Genomic DNA, 17591 nt, shown 5'->3' with positions numbered 1-17591 from the left:
GCAACGGGGAGGGGCTGGGGCAGGGGGTGGTTCGTCCCAGTGCTCCCCAGTGAGGCTGGAGGCAGAGCGGAGGCTGGGGCCTCTCCGGAGGCAGCCGGGCCTCAGCATCCCAGCAAAACAACCCCGGGCCTCTCCGTGGCCAAAAACGCCCCTTTTCTCCCCAAACCGAGAGGCTTCCCCAAGGCGGCTGCGAGCGGCGGTAACATCAGAAAAAGGAACGGACGAAACCAGAAGCGCGTTAAAAAAACCAAACAAACAAAAAAAAAAAAAAGAAAAAAAAAAAACCCAAACCGCCCCGAAAACCAAACCCCAAAGCCCCCGAAGCCCCCCCCCGGGTGCGGGGGGAAGGACTCAGAGGAAGAAGAGCCTGTCGCAGAGCTGGGCGGCCGGCTCGTGGTGCAGCACCTGCCCCGCCAGGAAGGCCAGCCTGTGCGCGTACTTGCAGGGCGCCGGCACGCGGATGGTGCCCGGCCAGTTCCAGTAGAGGTGACACAGCTTGAAGGTCAGCCTGGGGACGGCAAGGAGGACGCGTCGGTGCTCGTTTAGTTTTTTTTTTTTTTTTTTTTTTTTTTTTACTTCCCCCCCCCCCGCCCCCCCTTTTCCCAAAACCAGCCGTGCATCGGAGGCGGGAGCGGCGACGCCAGCCGTGCCGGATGGGCGCTCTGCGCCGTTTCCCCCGCGTGCACGGGTGCAAGGTCAAGGCTCTGCCAGCTCCTGATCGCGTTAATTACACGGCTGCTGCTTGGGCCACTTCTGAAACCACGGCAGCTCCCTCCCAACGGCACCCCGGCCAGGCCAGGCAGGTTTTTATCCCCACTTTTATAACTTATTTCTCGCCCGGAGATGAGGCAAGACGGCTGCAATCCTCCTCCTCGCCCCCTCGCTGCCCATCACGCCAAACGGCATTAGGAGCAGACCCAGCCAGGCCCTCGTTGCCTTCCCACGGGATTTTTTCCACCAAAAATCCCCGGTTTTGGCTGTGGGAAGGCCGCCCTTACCTCTGCAGGTGCTCGGCGCTGAGGTTGGCCGTGTTCAGCACGCAGACGTAGCGCGTGGGGATGCTGCAGCCCTGGCGGGCGCGGTGAGCCAGCAGGTAGAAATCCTGCCTGCAAGAGAGGAAAGGAAAAAGAAAAAGAAAAAAAAAAAAAAAAAGAGGTCTGCGCGAGGCAGAGCCATCCCAAAACAACCCGGCACGGCCCTCCCAGTACTCACCAGTCCGTGCTGGTGATGGTGTGGTCGACGACCGTCCCCGCCGGGGGGGACGCCAGCCTCTCCGAGGTGTCGGTGTAGAAGTTGGTGCTGATCTGCTTCTGCACCACCACCACCACCATGCTGGGCCGGTAGTTCTCGAAGGTGTCGAAGCATTTCTGCAGCTGCGGGACCTCGTACTTGACCACCGTGTCCAGCTGCCCGTCGGACACGCCGTCCCGGTACACCACGATCTTTTTGGGCAGGCAGTGGTTCATCTGGGGGGGGGGCGCAGGGGTCACTGCATCGCCCCCGGCACCGGGTGGAGCAGGGGCAGGAGAAAAGCTGGCCAGAAGCCGGGTGCTCGATGCCCACCCAGTCCCCAGGAGGACGAATTTCTGCCACCCTGCCAGTTCAACCCACTGCCCTCGACCTGGGTGTGGAGCACCAGCTGTATTTGGCCTCGGCAACCCCATTTCCGAGCAGATTTCCCCCATTTCCGAGCAGATTTTGGAGAGGCTGGCGGGGCAGAAAGAAGCAGCGCCTGCACCGATACTGCCCACGGGCAGCAAACCCAGCTTTGGGGTGTTTCTCCAGCACTTGCAGAGGGGTAGGAAACACCAAGAGCTGGCAGAGCCCGGCTGCCAAACACCCCCCGCACCATCACGCAGCCCCTGGTGCTGCTCTGATCCTGCGATTTGCTCCTGCTGGGGACCAGGACGGGGCTCGGTGGCTTAGCACCGAAGCACTAACGTGGCACTTGCCCCGGTGCAAAGCAATCCCGCGGGCAGGTCCGCACGTTCCTGAGATAAGGCGAGCCTCCGGCGGCACGTGGGGCTCGCTGCAGACGTCGCCTCCAGTCCAAAGGCTGCCCCGAGGCTGTTTGCTCGCTCGCACGAACTCAGGCCAAGGGGGTTTGGGGCATTTTGGCTTTTTGGGGAGCCGGCCCCGGCTTCGCCCTCACCTCGTGGAAGTGCTGCAGGGCATCGGCCAGGCAGAGCCGCAGGCTGTCGGCGATCTCCTGCTGGGGCATCTGGAAGACCACCCTCGAGTACCACTTGGTCAGGACCCTGTGGGCAGCGGGGGGGGGGGACACGCGGGTGTCAGCGAGCCAAAGTCCGGGGCGGTTGTGCAAGCCGCCAGCCAGCCTGGCACGGGGTCACGGAGCCTTTTCCCCAGCCCGAGCCGGTGCCAAGCACGCTGGCAGCCCATGCTGAGCGCAGCACTGGGGGGAGGCGTTGCTTTCCCCCCCCCCAGGGAAGGCGAGGAGGTGATATGGGTGCAGGCAGGGAGGGCTGAGGCACTGGGAACCCACCCCCCCCCCCCGCACACCACGTACTGGTTGATGCTGGCGACGAAGCCGATGACGGAGCGCATCCCCCTGCCGTGGCTGACGTCCATCCCGATGACCATCAGCTGCTTCTGGGGAGGGGGGAAAAAAAAACAAAACAAAACAAAAGGTCAGGCGTGAGCACTGCGCCCCGCTTCTGGTGTCTGCCTGAGCCCCCCCCCCCCCCCCCCCCGCCCAGCTGCCAGAGGTGCTGCAGGCACAAAATGAAGACGCCAGCCCTGCTTCGTGGATGGTTTTTATCCACGTTCCCCAAGGGAATCCCATCCCCTCACCCTACAGGAAGGCATCGGGGAGGGACTGAACGCCCCTTTCACCCCAGGGAAGAAGCAAGCAGCTGCGCGCACACGTGCCAGGCAGGCGAAACACAACCCACACACATGCCCTGCTGCCCGCACGCCCCTTGCACGCTCCCCACGCACACACAAAGGGTCCCGTGGCACCGCCGTGCGCCTTACCAGGGGGACGTCGACCCCCCAGAGCTCGCCGCCCAGCTTGCAGTTAATCTGCAGCAGGACCTTCTGGATGATGCTCCTCATCTTGCTGGACTGGCCCATCAGGGACTGCACGTTGATGACCTGCAAAAACAGGAGGAAAAGGGGGGAAAAAAAAAAAAAAAAAGAAAAAAGGTGAGGCTGGAGGAGCTGCCCCCGGGCTGGGGCCGCTTCCTCCTGCACCCACCTGCGAGGGCACCGGGGACTGCACGCAGCACAGCTTCTTGATGGCGCTGTACAAATCCTCCTTGCTCTTGGTGGTGATGCAGAGCAGCAGCTGCACCTTGTCCTGCACCGGGGCACAGCGCGGGGAGCACCCTGAGCACCCCGAGCACCGGAGCCGCCGGCAGGGACCTCCCCCGGGGCCACCCCCCCCAGCCCCCGCTGACCCCCAGATCCCACCTCGCTGCCCAAAACGCTGCGGATCGTCTTGACGTAGGTCTCGATGCGGTCGTCCTTCAGCTCCACCAGGGCGGGGGCGTTGACGTGCATGCCGATGGGGCCGCACACGCTCTTCATGGCGGCCACCAGGTCCTTCATGAGGTCCTGCAGGCGCCGCGGGTAGACGAGCAGCCAGTAGTTCATGGAGATCTAAAGGGGAGGCCGGGACAGCCTCAGGGGCACGGCTCCCGAAACACGGCCCTGCCTCTCCCACGGGGCACAGAGGGGAATTTTGGGATGGGGAGAGCATCCCCGGAGGAACCCCAGGGGCACACCACGCCGCACAGCTCCCGCAGCCGAGGAGGAGGAGGAGGAGGAGGAGGAGGGAGAGCAGCCACCCCATCCAACCTCCTCCAGAAAAAAGAGGCCAGGAGGCAAAGCCAAGGAAAACAAGCCAAGGTTTTCAGCTGGAACGCGGCGCCGTGTCCGGACAGGCAGGGAGCAGCGGGGTGCCAGCGCCGAGAGGACCCATCCCAGCTCCCAGACAAAGGCAGGTTGTTCTACGGAGCGGGCGCGCGCTCACCGTGGAGATGGAGGCCTCCCGCGACACCTCCTTGCTCCAGTTCAGGTCCTCGGCGGGGAAGAAGGAGCTGTGCCGCAGGTTGATCCTCTCCGTGGGCAGGATCCGTCCCTGGGTCTGGAGGGAGCAGAAGACAACGGGAGCAGCTCCGGGGGCCGCCCGGCGCCGTGCCGCTCGCCCTGGCCGCGGGGAAGCCCTTACCCTGTGGATGTCCTGGCCCAGGACCAGGCCCCAGCGCATGAGCTCGTGCGAGGCCTCCTGGCTCTCCCGGATCCTGCGCAGGAGGCTGCAGAGGCACTCGTAGTGCTGCTGGGGGCTCTGCAGCATCTCGCGCATCACGTCCTGCATGCAGCGAGGTGGTGGTGGGGGGGGGGGTGTCACGGCGCTGCGCCCCCCGCCCCGTGTAAGCTCGGGGTCCGACTCCCCTTCCCCGAGGCCGACCTTCAGCATCCGGCTGTCCTTCTTGATCTCCGTGACGCCGGTCAGGAAGGTGAGCTCCGGCACCAGCAGGATCATCTCCACCTGGGGCTGCGGGAGAGGCCAGGCTGTGCCACGGGCACGGGGCAGGAGGAGCCGCGAGAGGGGCAGGAACACGTTCCCATCTCCCTGCCCAAATCCCCGTGCCCGGCTCACCTTCCTCCCCGGCATCCTCTTCTCCTTGGGCCTGTGAACGAGCAGCGGCTGGTCCAGCTCCCTCACTGTGATCCCGTACGTTTTGCTAGAGAAAAAAAAAAACAGGAAAAATAAAAAAAAAAAAAAGGTTCCTCGCTGCTGCACCGCCACACGCCGCTCGTCAACCCGAGGCAAAGCCGTGCCATGGGGCAACCACATCCCAAACCCTTCCCATCGCCACCAAGGCGGCGTCTCCCGAGGCTCCCCACCTGTAGTAGTCCACGAAGGTGATCTCCTCGCCGCTGGCCAAGGTGAAGCTGTCCCTGGGGGTCTTGTCCCAGTCGATGTCGTCGATGCGGTAGGTGCGGTTGTTGTAGCGGGTGATGACCACGCTGCCCACCAGCTGCTTGGTGCACTCGTCCTGGAAGCCGGCGGCGTTCTGCTTGTAGATGGCGTGCCTGCGGCGGGGAGGAGCAGGAACCTCGTGCCACGCGCTCAGAAATGAACCGCAGGGAGCCAACCGCGGGCACGTGGCTCCTGGAAAGCGTTTTTTTTTTTTTTTTTATCCCCCCCCCCCCCCCTCCAGGTTTTCCCCTCTTACATGGAAGCCAGGACGGAGTCGCTCCGGATCACCTTGTGGACAGTGTCCACCTGGAGGAAGAGCCCGCCGTCCCTCCTGCGGATGCTGACGGAGTACCCCGGCCAGATCTGCAGCCTGCGCCAAGGGGAAGCAGCACAACAGCGCCCAGGTTACACCCAGAGCGGAGCCAGAGGCCGTCCTGCCAAGCCAAAGAGCACTCAAACACACGCACAAGTTATTTCCCAGCTGGCTGCCAGCTCTCAGCTAATAACCCCGGGACTGCGCTGCAGAAAATCGGCGCTCTGAGGTCACGCTCGCCAGAGCTGGCCAAGAGCAGGGACAGAGCTGCAGGGACCAGAGCTGCCCTGCAAAGGCCACCCAACTTCCCAGCCACGTGCTGCCGCAGCCAGAGCTGTTGCAGGGCCCACATGGACGGGCCTGTGAGACCCCCAAAGAGAATTCCCCATGCCTGGCACAGCCACGACCCAAGGAGGCTCCTTAGGAGCCCTCAGCGCCGTGTCCAGGGTTAGTGTTTCTCTGTAGGGGACGTGGATGTCCCCAATATCAGCACGAAAACCAAAAAAAAACCGGTTGTCCACCACCCACCTTGTAATGCGCCAACATGGCTGGGCCTGAGAAGGGTCAAAGAAGTTCTCCCGATCAGCTTCATGTCCAAGATCCTCATCACCTAAAAAGGAAAAACTTAGACGGGTTTTGGGCTCCGGAGGCTGGCTGGGGCTCAGGAGCGCGGCCGCTGCACTCACCTGCGGACACCACGTGTAGAAGGGGATGCAGAGGTCGGAGCTGGGCTCCAGACCTGGTGATCTGGACGTGATGATGACCTCCTCCCCGTCCGCCCTCCTCTGAGCCTTCAGGCTGACCCGACTGCGGGCGAGAGGACGCTTAGAGGGGGCAGGAGGGATGCTTGGAGGACCCCCAGCACACGGGCCGGAGGAGGGGACCTCCCGCAGCCTCCGTTTGGGGGAAAACAACCTCCCCTGGACTTAACAAGCTCCAGTTAACGTACCTGGGGCAGCAGGATGGGCAGGTAGAGGAGGGAGCCATCGAAGGCAGGTCACGTCTCCGTCACGAGCGTGCTCCTTCAGCATGGCGAAGCGCGGTGCTCCTTGCACTCCACCTCGGGGACTGGCGGACACACGGGGTAGGCAGCGATGCACCGCCCGGCCTCCGCTCGCCATCCCTGGCCTCTTCCCATCCCTGCCCCCAACCGGGCTTTGGGAACCGCGAGGGGAGTGAAAAAACCAGAGCCAACCCCCCTGCGGGTGCTCCGGGGCCGCGCCAGCCCGCTCCATCTAGCGGTTGGGGGATAGCAGGGCAGCCCCGGGACTGCTAATTAATCGTGGTGTAATTACCCCCACCCTGGGTGATGCTACCTGAATGTAGCGTCGGTTACTTGTGGTACACGGCCTCGGTTCTGGCAGTGGATCCGCACCGAGTTTCAGCCCCACTGGGCACCGCCGCTCCCCCTCACCGTGCTGGCTATTGCTCCCGGTGCTCTAGGAGAGAGGGCGCGGAGAGCAGGCGGAGGCTCGGGGGGGGGGGGGAGCGAGGCCTGGGGGTAGGCTGCCATAACCTGCCCGACATGCAGCCCCTGGAGGGGGCTCCACGCCAGATCACTTACTGTCTGCTGGTGGTCAGGGGGGGGCTCCACAGGGAGGACAGGGGCCGGGTGGGCGCAGGCGACGGGCTTTGGTTGAGGGGCAGGATCACTTGAGGCTTGCCAGGGGGGTGGTGCGGGTCGGGCTGGCACATCCCTCTGCCTCGGTAAAGATCCTGTGACGCCCCCCCAGGAGGTGGGGAGAGGCTGGTGGGCACTGCCACAAGCCCCCCCCTTTGATATATTTGATATACACCCCCCTCTGCAAGGCACCCCAGCGTCCCCCCCCCACCCTCACCCTTCCAGGCCCATATCGCACTGAATTTTGAGGTCCGAACACCCAAAAAAAAAAAAAAAAAAAAGATAGCCTCCCGACTCACCGGCCACATCTCGCGTGGTGCAACGCCGGCTCCCCCTCACCGGCCACCCACCACAGGACCGGGTAGACACCGGTTCAATCCTCCGCATCAAGCCCTTGCACCGTGCTGGCAGCACCGCGGGCCCTGCGGGGAGGCACGAACGGGCCGGTGGAGCTCACGAGGCCGGACAGGCCATCTCCCCACCGTCCCATCAAAGGCACGGTGAGGGCGACCTACGACCGAGGGCCAGGTCCGCCCCGGTTTCCAGCGAGGGGGCAGAGGCTGCGTGCTGAAACACTCCAGGCCCCAAAAAAGCGAAGAGAGCGACTTCCGGCAAGGGACGAGGGCTCCGGCAACCGACGGAGGCCGGCGTAACTGGGAGGCTCGCCGGGGAGCTCCTCCGGGGGCTGCCGAGGCCCCGGCTTTGTGCCCCGAGGCCAGGGCGGGATCGAAGGGCTCCGGGGTCCCCCTCATTCGGGCCTGTGGGGTCGGCGGCGGCGGGGCCCCGGCTGGCGGGGAGAGCGGAAGGGCGGCGGATGCTTCCATGGCCGAGGCCCAGCCCCGGGCGAGGGCCTGTCCGCCGCCGCACTGAGGGGCTTTCCGCTCCCGGCGCGCGCGCGCACGCTCCTCACGACCCGCTCCTCATTGGCCAGTTCCACCCTGGCCTCGCCCCGCCGAGCCGCCAGGCGATTGGTCCGCGGGCCAGCGCGCCGGCGGGAGAACGCCACGGCCCTTGTGAGTGGGCCCCACGGGGGCGCGGCTTCACCACCGGGAGAGGGCGGGGCCAGGGGTGGGGGGGCAAGTAACATGGATAGGGGGGCAATTACAGAGGGAGGTGGGGCAATTACAGAGGGTGTAATTGGAAAAGGGCCACACGGGGCAATTACATGGGCGGCAATTGGGGGGGCAAGTACAAGGGGTAAGGGGGCAATTCAGGGGGGCCAACTGCAAGGGGGCTGGGGGTCAGTTTACACGGGCGGGGCAATTGCAGGGGGCAGTTGAACACAGGGCAGGGGTCGATAGTCCGTGGGGCAACTATAAAGGGCAGGGGGCAGTTACACTGGGTGGATGCCAGGGGCAGTTGGTAACCAGGGCAGGGGGCAATTGGAGGGGGCTGGGGGCCCAATTTGCAAAGGGCAACTACACAGGGCATAGGGGGCAAGTTTTAGAGGGGGCAGGAGGCAATTACACATGGCAGGGGGCAGTTGCAGGGGGGTGCCCCAGCTCCATGCCGCTGGCGCTGGGCCCTGGGCACGTGCCCTCCCCCCCCCAGACAGGCAGGGGCTGGCCCCCATAGCCGCACCCCCCCCAGGGCCCGGACGGGGGTGAGCGGGGGGCTGCAGGAGGGGATGCCGGCGGGACAACCATAGTCGAGGACCCCCCCGCTAGGAAGGCAAAGACCGTTTTTTTATTTGCGTTTCTCCCACACCCTTACGAGCGTCACACAACCTAGCCAGCCATGGCGCTACGCACGGGCCTGGGGGGTGGACGAACTCCCGAAAATTCCCCCACCACCAGCACCACAACCCCCTGCTCTTAATTTTGGGTGGTGGTGGGGGGGGGTGGTAGGGCGCATACAGCTGGCAAGCCCCCCAGCCCCGCCAGGCTGGCTCCCCCGCAGGGCGCCACTAGCACCGAAGGGATCAGCATCCGGCTAGCCGCAGACCGCCCTCCTACCGCTAGCCCGCAGGGGGGTAGCGCGCCGCAGGCACGTGGCGGTGGGTAGGGGGGGCACCCTTGGCTCAGATTCGGTGGGACAAGTCGGGTCCGTGCGCGTCGGGCGCCGCCCCCACCCCCTCAAACCGGGGCTCACCGGTGGCGGTGTGCTTCCAGCAGTGGCCTCGCAGGATCCTGGGTAGCAGACGCAGCTTGTGCTTCCACGTGGCCCAGGACGAATCATCTCGCCCGTAGCGGCTGTCCCACAGCCCAGCTGTGCCCAGACCTGATCACCCATCTCCTTGCCGGGAGGGAGAAGCACCCGTGGGAGCGCCGCAAGATCAGAAGCGGGCGGGCCAACGAAACTTTAGGTTTGGGGTGGACAAAGGGCCCCCACCAATAGCTGCAGGAAGGAGCAGGGGTCCCAATGGTCACGTCCAGGGGTCCACCATATGCCCAAGCACCAGCTGCACCTTACCCACGACTAAGAGTCTTGCGGACCAGCAGCTTCCCCACCTGCCCCGCGGGGAGGTTCGGACAAGGCCAGGGTGCACTAGTGGTCTCTCTCACGCCTGCCAATCCGCCTGCCTGCCGGCCAAACAGGGGATGCCATCGAACCGAACGCTTGAGACCAAGAAACCAACACCCCGTCCTGCTCACCCCAAAACCACCCCAAAGAAAAACAACAACGCCCCTCCCCCCCCCCCCCCCCCCCCCCAAAAAAAAAAACCCCACCACCCGCCCGCGAGCCCCTATTACCTGTGGCTCTTCTCCTGCTTCAACCACCACCCACCTGCCCTTCCTCGTCTGCAGCTCCGTCTGACGGGCGTGTGGCGTCCTGCTCGTGGGCCGGCTGCCCGGGGCAGCGCAAGTGTGGGCGGGCAGCGAGGAACAGCAGCTCGTCCTCGGCCGCCAGGCTCAGCCGCTGCAGCAGCCGGCCACGGATTGTCACCGCGGGAAGCCAGGGGGCGCCCCGCGCCGGTTTTGGGGTGGCGGGCGGGGGGTCCTCGGTCGGCGGCTCTTCCTCACTGCCACCGGGGCGAGAGGCGCGGTTGGGCGGGGAGCGGGGGTTGGGTGTCCCCGTCCCGTCCCAGCTGCACCCACGGAACCCCCTGGATGCGCCCACGGGACCCCCCACGCACCTTCAACGGCGGGTCCGCTCCGCTTGTCCTCTGGGCACGCCAGGTCTGCGCGTCCTCCTGCTCCTCCGCCGCCCCTACTGAAGAGCCAGCCCGAGTGGGCGAGCGGCGGCAGCTTTGCACCGCGCTTGTTGCGGGATGTCGTTTTCCCCCCCCAGCCCCGGGTCGTCCAGGAAACTGGGGGTCGGGAGAGGGGACGGCGTCAGCGCCGGCCCCTGGTACCTCGGGGGATGTCCCCTCCCCCCAAAAAAACCCGCTCACGTCGTTCATTCTGCCAGCATGCGCAGGATCTGCTTCGGCTCCTCGTTCCGTCTCCCTCTTATACTTCTTGATGTTGATGATGTGCGAAAAGGGCCGAAAAGTCCGGCATGTCCACCGTCTTGTGCCCAGGAGCCTGCTGGGGAGCAGGGGACACCCGCGGATCACCCCACGCCGTCGGGACCCCCCCAAAACCCCTTCCCCGGGGAAAACCTAAGGGGCTCCCGCTACCTTTCTTATTCACCATTTCGGCGGGGGGCCCTGATCGAAGATGGAAAGTGGGAATGGATGATCCTCGGGCCGGCCCCGGCCCCGGGCCGTGCCCATCGCGTTCTGCGGGTCCCGGTCCCGCTCCTTCTTCTCCTTCTTGACGGCGAACATCCTCTCTGGGCCTGGGCGGGGGGAGGCAAGCTTTATCCCGTGCCCCCCTCCCCGGCACCGCAGCTCCCTCCGGGCGCGTTTGCAAGCCGAGACCCCGCAGAGCGTGGGCCCCGGGAGCGAACGGGCCGGGTAAGGCAGGGAAAGCTTACGATGCACTTTATCTTCCTTGATCTTCTGCTGATTATGTTGGGGGTGAGGTTTTCTGCGGGCGAGAGCGGACAAGTGCGCGCACGAGGCGGGAGCCGAGATAAGCCACAGAAAAAAACCGCAGGCGGCGGGGCTGCAGGGCGAGCCGGGGCCTCGACGCGTCCCCAAAAGGTGCCCCAAATCGCCTGTGCACCCCTGGGGGTCGCCCGTCCCTCATGCGTCCCCAAAAAAGTTCCCCAAAGGTCCCCAAACTGCTGTGCGCCCCCGTGGCGTCCGTCCTCACCACGTTCCCCAAAAGGTCCCCCAAAGGTCCCTCCCCAAACCTCTGTGCGCCCCCAGGGGTGCCCTGTCCCCAGAAGGTCCCCGAGCCGCCGGGCACTCGTGGGGGTACCCTGTCCCCAAAAGGTCCCCAAATCGCCATGCCCCCCAGGGGTGCCCCGTCCCCAGAAGGTCCCCAAAACACCATGCACCCCCAGGGGTGCCCTGTCCCCAAAAGGTCCCCAAACCTCTGTGTGCCCCCAGGGGTGTCCCATCCCCAAAAGGTCCCCAAACCACCGTGCGCCCCCGGGGGTTCCCCGTCCCCAAAAGGTCCCCAAACTTCCGTGTGTCCCTGGGGGCGCCCCGTCCCCAAAAGGTCCCCAAACCGCCCTGCACCCCTGGGGATGCCCCGTCCCTATCCCCGTGTCCCCGTGCCCGGGAGCGGGACGCCGGGGGCAGGACCGGTCGGGCTGCATTGCCAGCGCCACGCACGTCCCGCACCGACCAGCTCCGCCAGAGCCACCCACGCCCCGAAATGCCCACGCTGCTGCCCCCGGGGGGTGTGTGCCCCCCCCCCCCCCCCACCCAAAAAAAAAAAAAAGAGTGGTTTTGGGGAACCGGCTCACCCCTCCCTGGCACTTGCCTTCTTCACGCCTCCCAGGGTGAGGTCCCGGGAGCGGATGGAGGGCAGGCGGCCGGGGCTGAGCGGGGGGGCCGGGCGCCTCCCCAGCAGCCCCCGTGCCCCCGGGAGCCCCGGCCGCAGGCTGCCCGGAGCGCCCGCGTCGCCCGAGCCGCCCTCCGCCATCCTCGGCCGTGCCTGCGAGCGGGGATGGACGGGGTGAGCGCACGGAGCCCCTGCTGGGGAACCCCCGCACCCCATAAACGCACCCCAAACAGGGACCCCCTGCACCCCCAGCCCAGGGTGCTCGGCCCCCCCCAAGCCCCCCTAAACAGGGAACCTTGCACCCCAAGGTGCTCAGCCCCCCCCCCCCCCAAACAGGGACCCCCTGCACCCCCAGCCCAGGGTGCTCAGCCCCCCCCAAGCCCCCCAAAACTGGGACTCCTGCACCCCAAGGTGCTCACCCCCCCCATGCACCCCCAAAGAGGGACCCCATGCACCCACACCCAAGGGTGCCCACCCCCCCCCCCACGCCCCCCTAAACAGGGACCCTTGCACCCCAAGGCGCTCAGCCCCCCCCTGTATCCCCCCACCCCAAGGTGCTCACCCCCCCCCCCAAGCCCCCACCCCAGGGTGCTCAGCCCCCCCACCCTAAGGTGCCCACCCCAAACCAGGGACCCCCCGCACCTCCCCCCGATACACCCCTACACACGCCCCCTGTACCCCCCACCCCCAAACAGCCCCCCCAGCCCCCCCAAAACACCCACCCCCACCCCAGGGTGCCCCGAAACCCCCCAAACGCACCCATTCCCCCCCCTCCACGTTCCCCAGCCCCCCCCCCCCGCACCCCAAACGGGCCCATTGCCCCCCCCAGAGGGTGCTGAGCCCCCCAAAAGGCCCCATCCTGCCCCCTTCCCGGCCCCCCCCCCCCGTACCCCAAATCCCCCCCCCCCGCCACGCCGGCCCTTACCCAGCCCGGGCACCGCCGGCGCGCCCCCCCCTCCCTACTGCGCCTGCGCGTCGCGCCGCCTGGCGTGCCCGGCGGGAAGCCGCCGCCGCCATCTTTGTTACGGCCGCGCCCGGCCGCTAGGGGAGCCGCCATCTTTGTGCCTGGCGCTGCCCGGCTCCGGGCTGAAGGCGGCGGCGCCATCTTGGTGGCGGGCAGTGCCCGGCCTTTGGGCTCGTAGGGGGCAGTGATGGGGAAGGGGCTGGGGGGGGGAATTGGGGCGGGGGTCGCTGCCCTCCCCCCCCCCTCGTTTCACCACCGCCCCCCAGGCCTCCCACTGCCCCCCAGGAGCAGCAGGGAGCCAGGCGTGCCCCCCCACCCCGGGGGGGGCACCCAGCTGGGTCCCCACACATGGAGGGTGCTGGGGGGCTATGGGGGGGCTGCAGACCCCCCCCCAAGGGTGCTCGCCCCCCCCCCCGCCCCTCGCCTCCCCCCCCAAAAAAGCCGCTCCCCACACCACAAATGAACCCCCCCCCCCCTGCAGCGCTGCGCCTCGCACCCACGCCTTTCGGGGACCACGCGTGTCCCGGGTGGGCGCAGCCCCCCCCCCAAAAAAAAAAACCCAGGGGTGCTCCCCAGCTTGGGGCCGGCTCTGCGGTGCCGGGGGGGAGAGTGGGGGCATGCACACCCCCCCCCCCCCGCCTGGACGTGGGCACACGCGCGTGTGCGCGGGGGGCTCGGCGCCTGACGCTTCGCGGCCCCATTGGCAGAGCGGGGTTTTTCCCCCCTTCTCCTCCACGCCGCTTTGATTTATTTTTTTATTTTTTTTTTATTTTTTTTTTCCCATTTCTCTCCTTTTTTTTTTTTTTTTTTGTTTCTCCCCCTCCCTCCGTAGGGTGTTTGCTATTTCCGAGCCGGCTGGGAGGATCCGAGCAGCGGCAGGCGCAGCAGCCGGAGGCAGCAGGGCGGCAGCGGGCAGCGCGCTCCCGCTCCCCTCCAAGCCCTTAGCGGGGCATCCTGTGGAACCCCCCCCCCCCCCCTCTCCCGGACCCCCCCGGCACCCCGCAGCCCCCCGGCACGGCCAGGTAAGGGCCTCTCCTTCGAGCTCCAGCATCCCGGGGACACGAGGACGCGGCGATGCGCGGGCAGCCCGGCACGGCCGCAGGGCTACCGGTTGGCACGAGCCAACGCGTTCCCCCCCCCCACCCCCCCACCCCGGGTGGTGGGCATTTGTCCCCCCGTCCAGCCCCAGCGATGACCTTCGGCTCCATGGGGAGGGCTGGGGGGGTCCCACGGGGATGGCGGGGGCGGCCGGGGGGGGCGGCACGGTGCCCGTGGCACCGCTCGCCGCAGGGATGCGGGGGCAAGCGTGCGAGCGCGCGGAGGTGCGCGTGCAAAAGGGGGGTGGGGGGGGGCGTGGACGTGGGTGGCCGTGGGTGCCCCCACACGTGGGTGCCGAGCTGGGGAGGGGGCGTGGGGGGGGGGGGGGGGGGTGTTGGATCTCGGGGCTGTTTGCGAGCTCGTGCGTGGGCGAGATGCAGCGGTGTGCGCGTGGGGGCTGGCGGCACGTGCCCCCCACCATCGGCACCCACCCCAGGGCGCAGCCCGCTGTCCTCCCCCGAAATGGGGACGGCGCCGTGTCCCCCGGGGGATTTTGGGTGGCACGGGGGCTGTGGCCCCCCCAGCGCTCCGGGGACGGCGCTGATGCATCTCCAAAGGTGCCCAGCAGAGACCCTAGGGTCTGCACCGGGGGGGGGGGGGGGTGGTTTGGGGCGAACCCCATCCCGCTGCGGGGAAACTGAGGCACGGAGCCGCCGCGGGCAAGGGCAAAGGCGGATCCAGCTTTTCCGGTGCCAGCCGCTTGCGTGCAATTATCCCTGCTCCCAGCACTCCCTCCCTCCTCTCCCCTTGTTTTTCTTTCCCCACCCGGTGTTGAGCAAACCCAGAACCACCCGCTGGCGTTCGGCCGGGGCCCCCGCGCCCCGCGGCGTCCCGGGGAGCGGCCGGGGCTCGCGCCTCGCCGTTCCCGACCGGGCTTGTTCCCGGCTCCCCGCCGCCTGCTCCTGCCCGCGCTGCCTATTCCTGGCTGCCGGCCCCCCTTCCCTCCCCGGTGCCATCTGTGCCGCCACCGCCGCCGCGGGGCTCCGGCGCCGGCGGCCGCCCCCGCCGCGCTCAGCACCCCCGCGCTGTGCCCGCAGGAGCTCAGCCCCTCCGGCCATGGAGCTGCTGTCCACCCCGAAAAACATCGAGATCAACAACATCACCTGCGACTCCTTCCGCATCTCCTGGGCCATGGACAAGGGGGACCTGGAGAGGGTCACCCACTACTTCATCGACCTCAATAAGAAGGAGAACAAGAACTCCAACAAGTTCAAGCACCGGGTGAGCCGGGGGGGGGGGGGGGGGGGGGCTGCGGGGCGCCGGGACCCCGCTCTCCCTCCGCCCACGGGAGGGTTTTTTTTTGAGAACCGCGTTAAATCCCGCTCCCGTGATGGTTTGGGGTTAAAACCCAGTTGTCTGGGACACGGCCCCGCTGCTGCCCGCTGGGATGTGGAGGGGACCGGGACCGGGACCCAGGTCCCATCGTCCCCGCCGAGCCCCCGCGGAGGAGACGAGGCGCAAACCGCCCGCGCTCCTCCTCCCTCCGGCTCCGAGTCACTAATTCAGGACGCTTTTAGCAGCACGGTTGCCACGGTGACGCTATTTAATGTTTAACATTATTTTTTTTTTCTCCTCCCCAATAATAAGCTTTTTTTTTTTTTTTTTAATTTTATTTTTTATTTTTTTTCCCCCCCCCCGTGTCTCCCGACTTCAGCATCTGCCGTTGCCACAGAAACGGCTCTGCACTGCGGTGCTGCTCGCCGGCCTCTCGACACAGCCAGCCGCCCGCCGGCGGGGGTCCCCGAGACCCCTGGGGGGGGGGGGGGGGCTCTCGCCGTGCATACGGGGAGGGGGACGTGGCGGGGGGGGGGGGGGGTCAGCGGGAGACGCGGTGGAAGCAGGGCTGGCGGGGCGAGCGGCCGGGTGGGGAGCGCGGTGCCGCGTCCCCTGCAGCCGCATCGGGGACATTTTGCAGGGACGCCAAGCCCCTCGGCCCCCCATCGCCGGGGGGGGGGGGGGGGGGGGCGCGGGGCCAGCCGGGTGACGCTGTCCCCTCGGCGCAGGACGTCCCCACCAAGCTGGTGGCCAAGGCGGTGCCGCTGCCCATGACGGTGCGGGGGCACTGGTTCCTGAGCCCCCGCACCGAGTACAGCGTGGCGGTGCAGACGGCCGTCAAGCAGAGCGACGGCGAGTACCTGGTGTCCGGCTGGAGCGAGACGGTGGAGTTCTGCACCGGGGGTGAGCACTGGGGGGACCGGGGTGGGGGGGGGGGGCTGCGGAGGGCTGGGGGGGCCGGGGAGGACGGGGGCGAAGCCGCGAGCTCGCACAAGCTGGGCCGGTCGGAGCGGCAGCTGGCGAGTGGGAGGCTGCCGGCGTGGGAAGCGCGAGCTGCGAGCAGGGACGGGCGCAGAGAGGAGGGCGCAGAGAGAGGGGGGACACGGGCTGGGGGGGGGGGGGGGCTATTCCTTGATGCCCTTCGTCCCCTGTCCGTCCCCCCCCCCCCCTTCCCCGATGCCAGATTACGCCAAGGAGCACCTGGCCCAGCTGCAGGAGAAAGCCGAGCTGATCGCCGGCCGCATGCTGCGCTTCTCCGTCTTCTACCGCAACCAGCACAAGGAGTATTTCCAGCACGTCAGGTACCCCCCGCACACCGTGCCCGGCACCTCGGGTACCCCCACCGCCCCCCTCCCGGGGCCGTTGTCCCCTGACCCTGCCTGTGTGTGTGCGTGTCCCCCCCACCCCCCAACCCCGTGCCCCCTGCAGGATGCACTGCGGGAACGTGATGAAGCCGTCGCTGAAGGACAACAGCGGCAGCCACGGCTCGCCCACCAGCGGCATGCTGCACGGCATCTTCTTCAGCTGCAACACCGAGTTCAACACCGGGCAGCCCCCCCAGGACTCGCCCTACGGCCGCTACCGCTTCCAGATCCCGGCTCAGCGCCTCTTCAACCCCAACACCAACCTCTACTTCGCGGACTTCTACTGCATGTACACCGCCTACCACTACGTCGTCCTGGTCCTGGCGCCCAAGGGCTCCTCGGGGGACCTCTTCTGCCGGGAGCGCCTGCCCCAGCTGGACATTTCCTCCAACAAGTTCCTGACGTGCTGCGTGGAGGACGGCGAGCTGGTGTACCGCCACGCCCAGGACAGCATCCTGGAGGTCATATACACCGAGCCCGTGGACCTCAGCCTCGGCGTGCTGGGGGAGATCAGCGGCCACCAGCTCATGAGCCTCTCCACCGCCAACGCCAAAAAGGACCCCAGCTGCAAGACGTGCAACATCAGCGTGGGGCGCTAAGGGCCGGCCGCGGGCAGGGCTGGGGGGCGCGGGGAGCACGGCACCCAGCCCGGCTGCTTCTGCGAAGGACGCTGCTGGGGGGAGGACGGGGCTGGACGGAGCTGCGGGGGGGACCCGTCGGCACCCCCGCCTTTTTGGGGAGGGACCCCTCAGCCGAGCCCCGAGGGAGGGAGCCTTCGTCTCCCGGACTGGCCGACCATCCTCGTCCTCGCTGGCACGAGCTCTGCCCTCCGCCGGGGGAGCCCCTCGCCTTGCGCCCGCCGCCCCCCGGCTCCGGGGCTCGCACCCCGGCCCGCGCCGCAGCTCCTGGGGAGCCCCAGCCCTGCCTCCCGCCCCGGGGGGAGCCCTGCCCAGCCCAGCCCCACGCTGCCACCCCGCCGGGGAGGGCGGCAGCTCCGGCACGAAGGCTCCAAGCACCCCCGGATTTGAACTGCTCCTTGCTCCCAACAAAAGCACAAGGGACCCTGGCCCCTCGCCCGGACCCCTGGACCCGGCTGAGCTCCCCCGTGGGGTGCTGAGCGCCCCGGGGACTCTCCAGCCGCCTTCGCCCCGCAGCCGGAGAAGCGGAGACGCATGCGTGCCCGCGGGCCCTCGCTAAATCTGCCGGGGCAGGGGGCGCTCGGGGTGG

At 67.5% G+C, this 17591-nt stretch overlaps 2 protein-coding genes across 2 annotated transcripts; one reads left to right on the top strand and one right to left on the bottom strand.

Moving 5' to 3' along the window:
* Nucleotides 1-351: 351 nt before the first annotated feature.
* PIWIL2 (piwi like RNA-mediated gene silencing 2) lies at nucleotides 352-11804 on the bottom strand. The gene is given in 20 exon segments (XM_050715715.1): nucleotides 352-508; nucleotides 999-1106; nucleotides 1213-1466; nucleotides 2153-2258; nucleotides 2528-2610; nucleotides 2995-3114; nucleotides 3218-3319; nucleotides 3433-3621; nucleotides 3995-4108; nucleotides 4193-4333; nucleotides 4433-4507; nucleotides 4625-4709; nucleotides 4873-5061; nucleotides 5205-5318; nucleotides 5790-6059; nucleotides 6197-6255; nucleotides 9610-9910; nucleotides 10458-10605; nucleotides 10744-10796; nucleotides 11626-11804. Coding segments are annotated over 20 exon segments (2847 nt in total).
* A 2954-nt stretch (nucleotides 11805-14758) lies between these two features.
* PHYHIP (phytanoyl-CoA 2-hydroxylase interacting protein) lies at nucleotides 14759-17521 on the top strand. Its single transcript, XM_035562781.1, has 4 exons — nucleotides 14759-14946; nucleotides 15729-15903; nucleotides 16184-16301; nucleotides 16429-17521. Exons 1-4 carry the CDS (start codon nucleotides 14782-14784, stop codon nucleotides 16961-16963), a joined length of 993 nt encoding a protein of 330 aa, XP_035418674.1. The 5' UTR covers nucleotides 14759-14781; the 3' UTR covers nucleotides 16964-17521.
* Nucleotides 17522-17591: the final 70 nt, after the last annotated feature.

Source organism: Cygnus atratus, chromosome 27 (assembly GCF_013377495.2).
Source record: "Cygnus atratus isolate AKBS03 ecotype Queensland, Australia chromosome 27, CAtr_DNAZoo_HiC_assembly, whole genome shotgun sequence".
NCBI classification, from domain to species: Eukaryota; Metazoa; Chordata; class Aves; order Anseriformes; family Anatidae; genus Cygnus; species Cygnus atratus.
The sequence above is the reverse complement of the archived record's forward strand: the minus strand, read 5'-3'. Positions and strand labels throughout refer to the sequence as shown.

Excerpts from the sequence above, each read along its gene's own strand:
- PHYHIP (XM_035562781.1), top strand. The coding sequence starts at position 14,782 with ATGGAGCTGCTGTCCACCCCGAAAAACATCGAGATCAACAACATCACC. Across the intron at positions 15,904-16,183 it reads GGTGGAGTTCTGCACCGGGG|ATTACGCCAAGGAGCACCTG; the intron begins GTGAGCACTGGG and ends CCCCGATGCCAG. Across the intron at positions 16,302-16,428 it reads GAGTATTTCCAGCACGTCAG|GATGCACTGCGGGAACGTGA; the intron begins GTACCCCCCGCA and ends TGCCCCCTGCAG.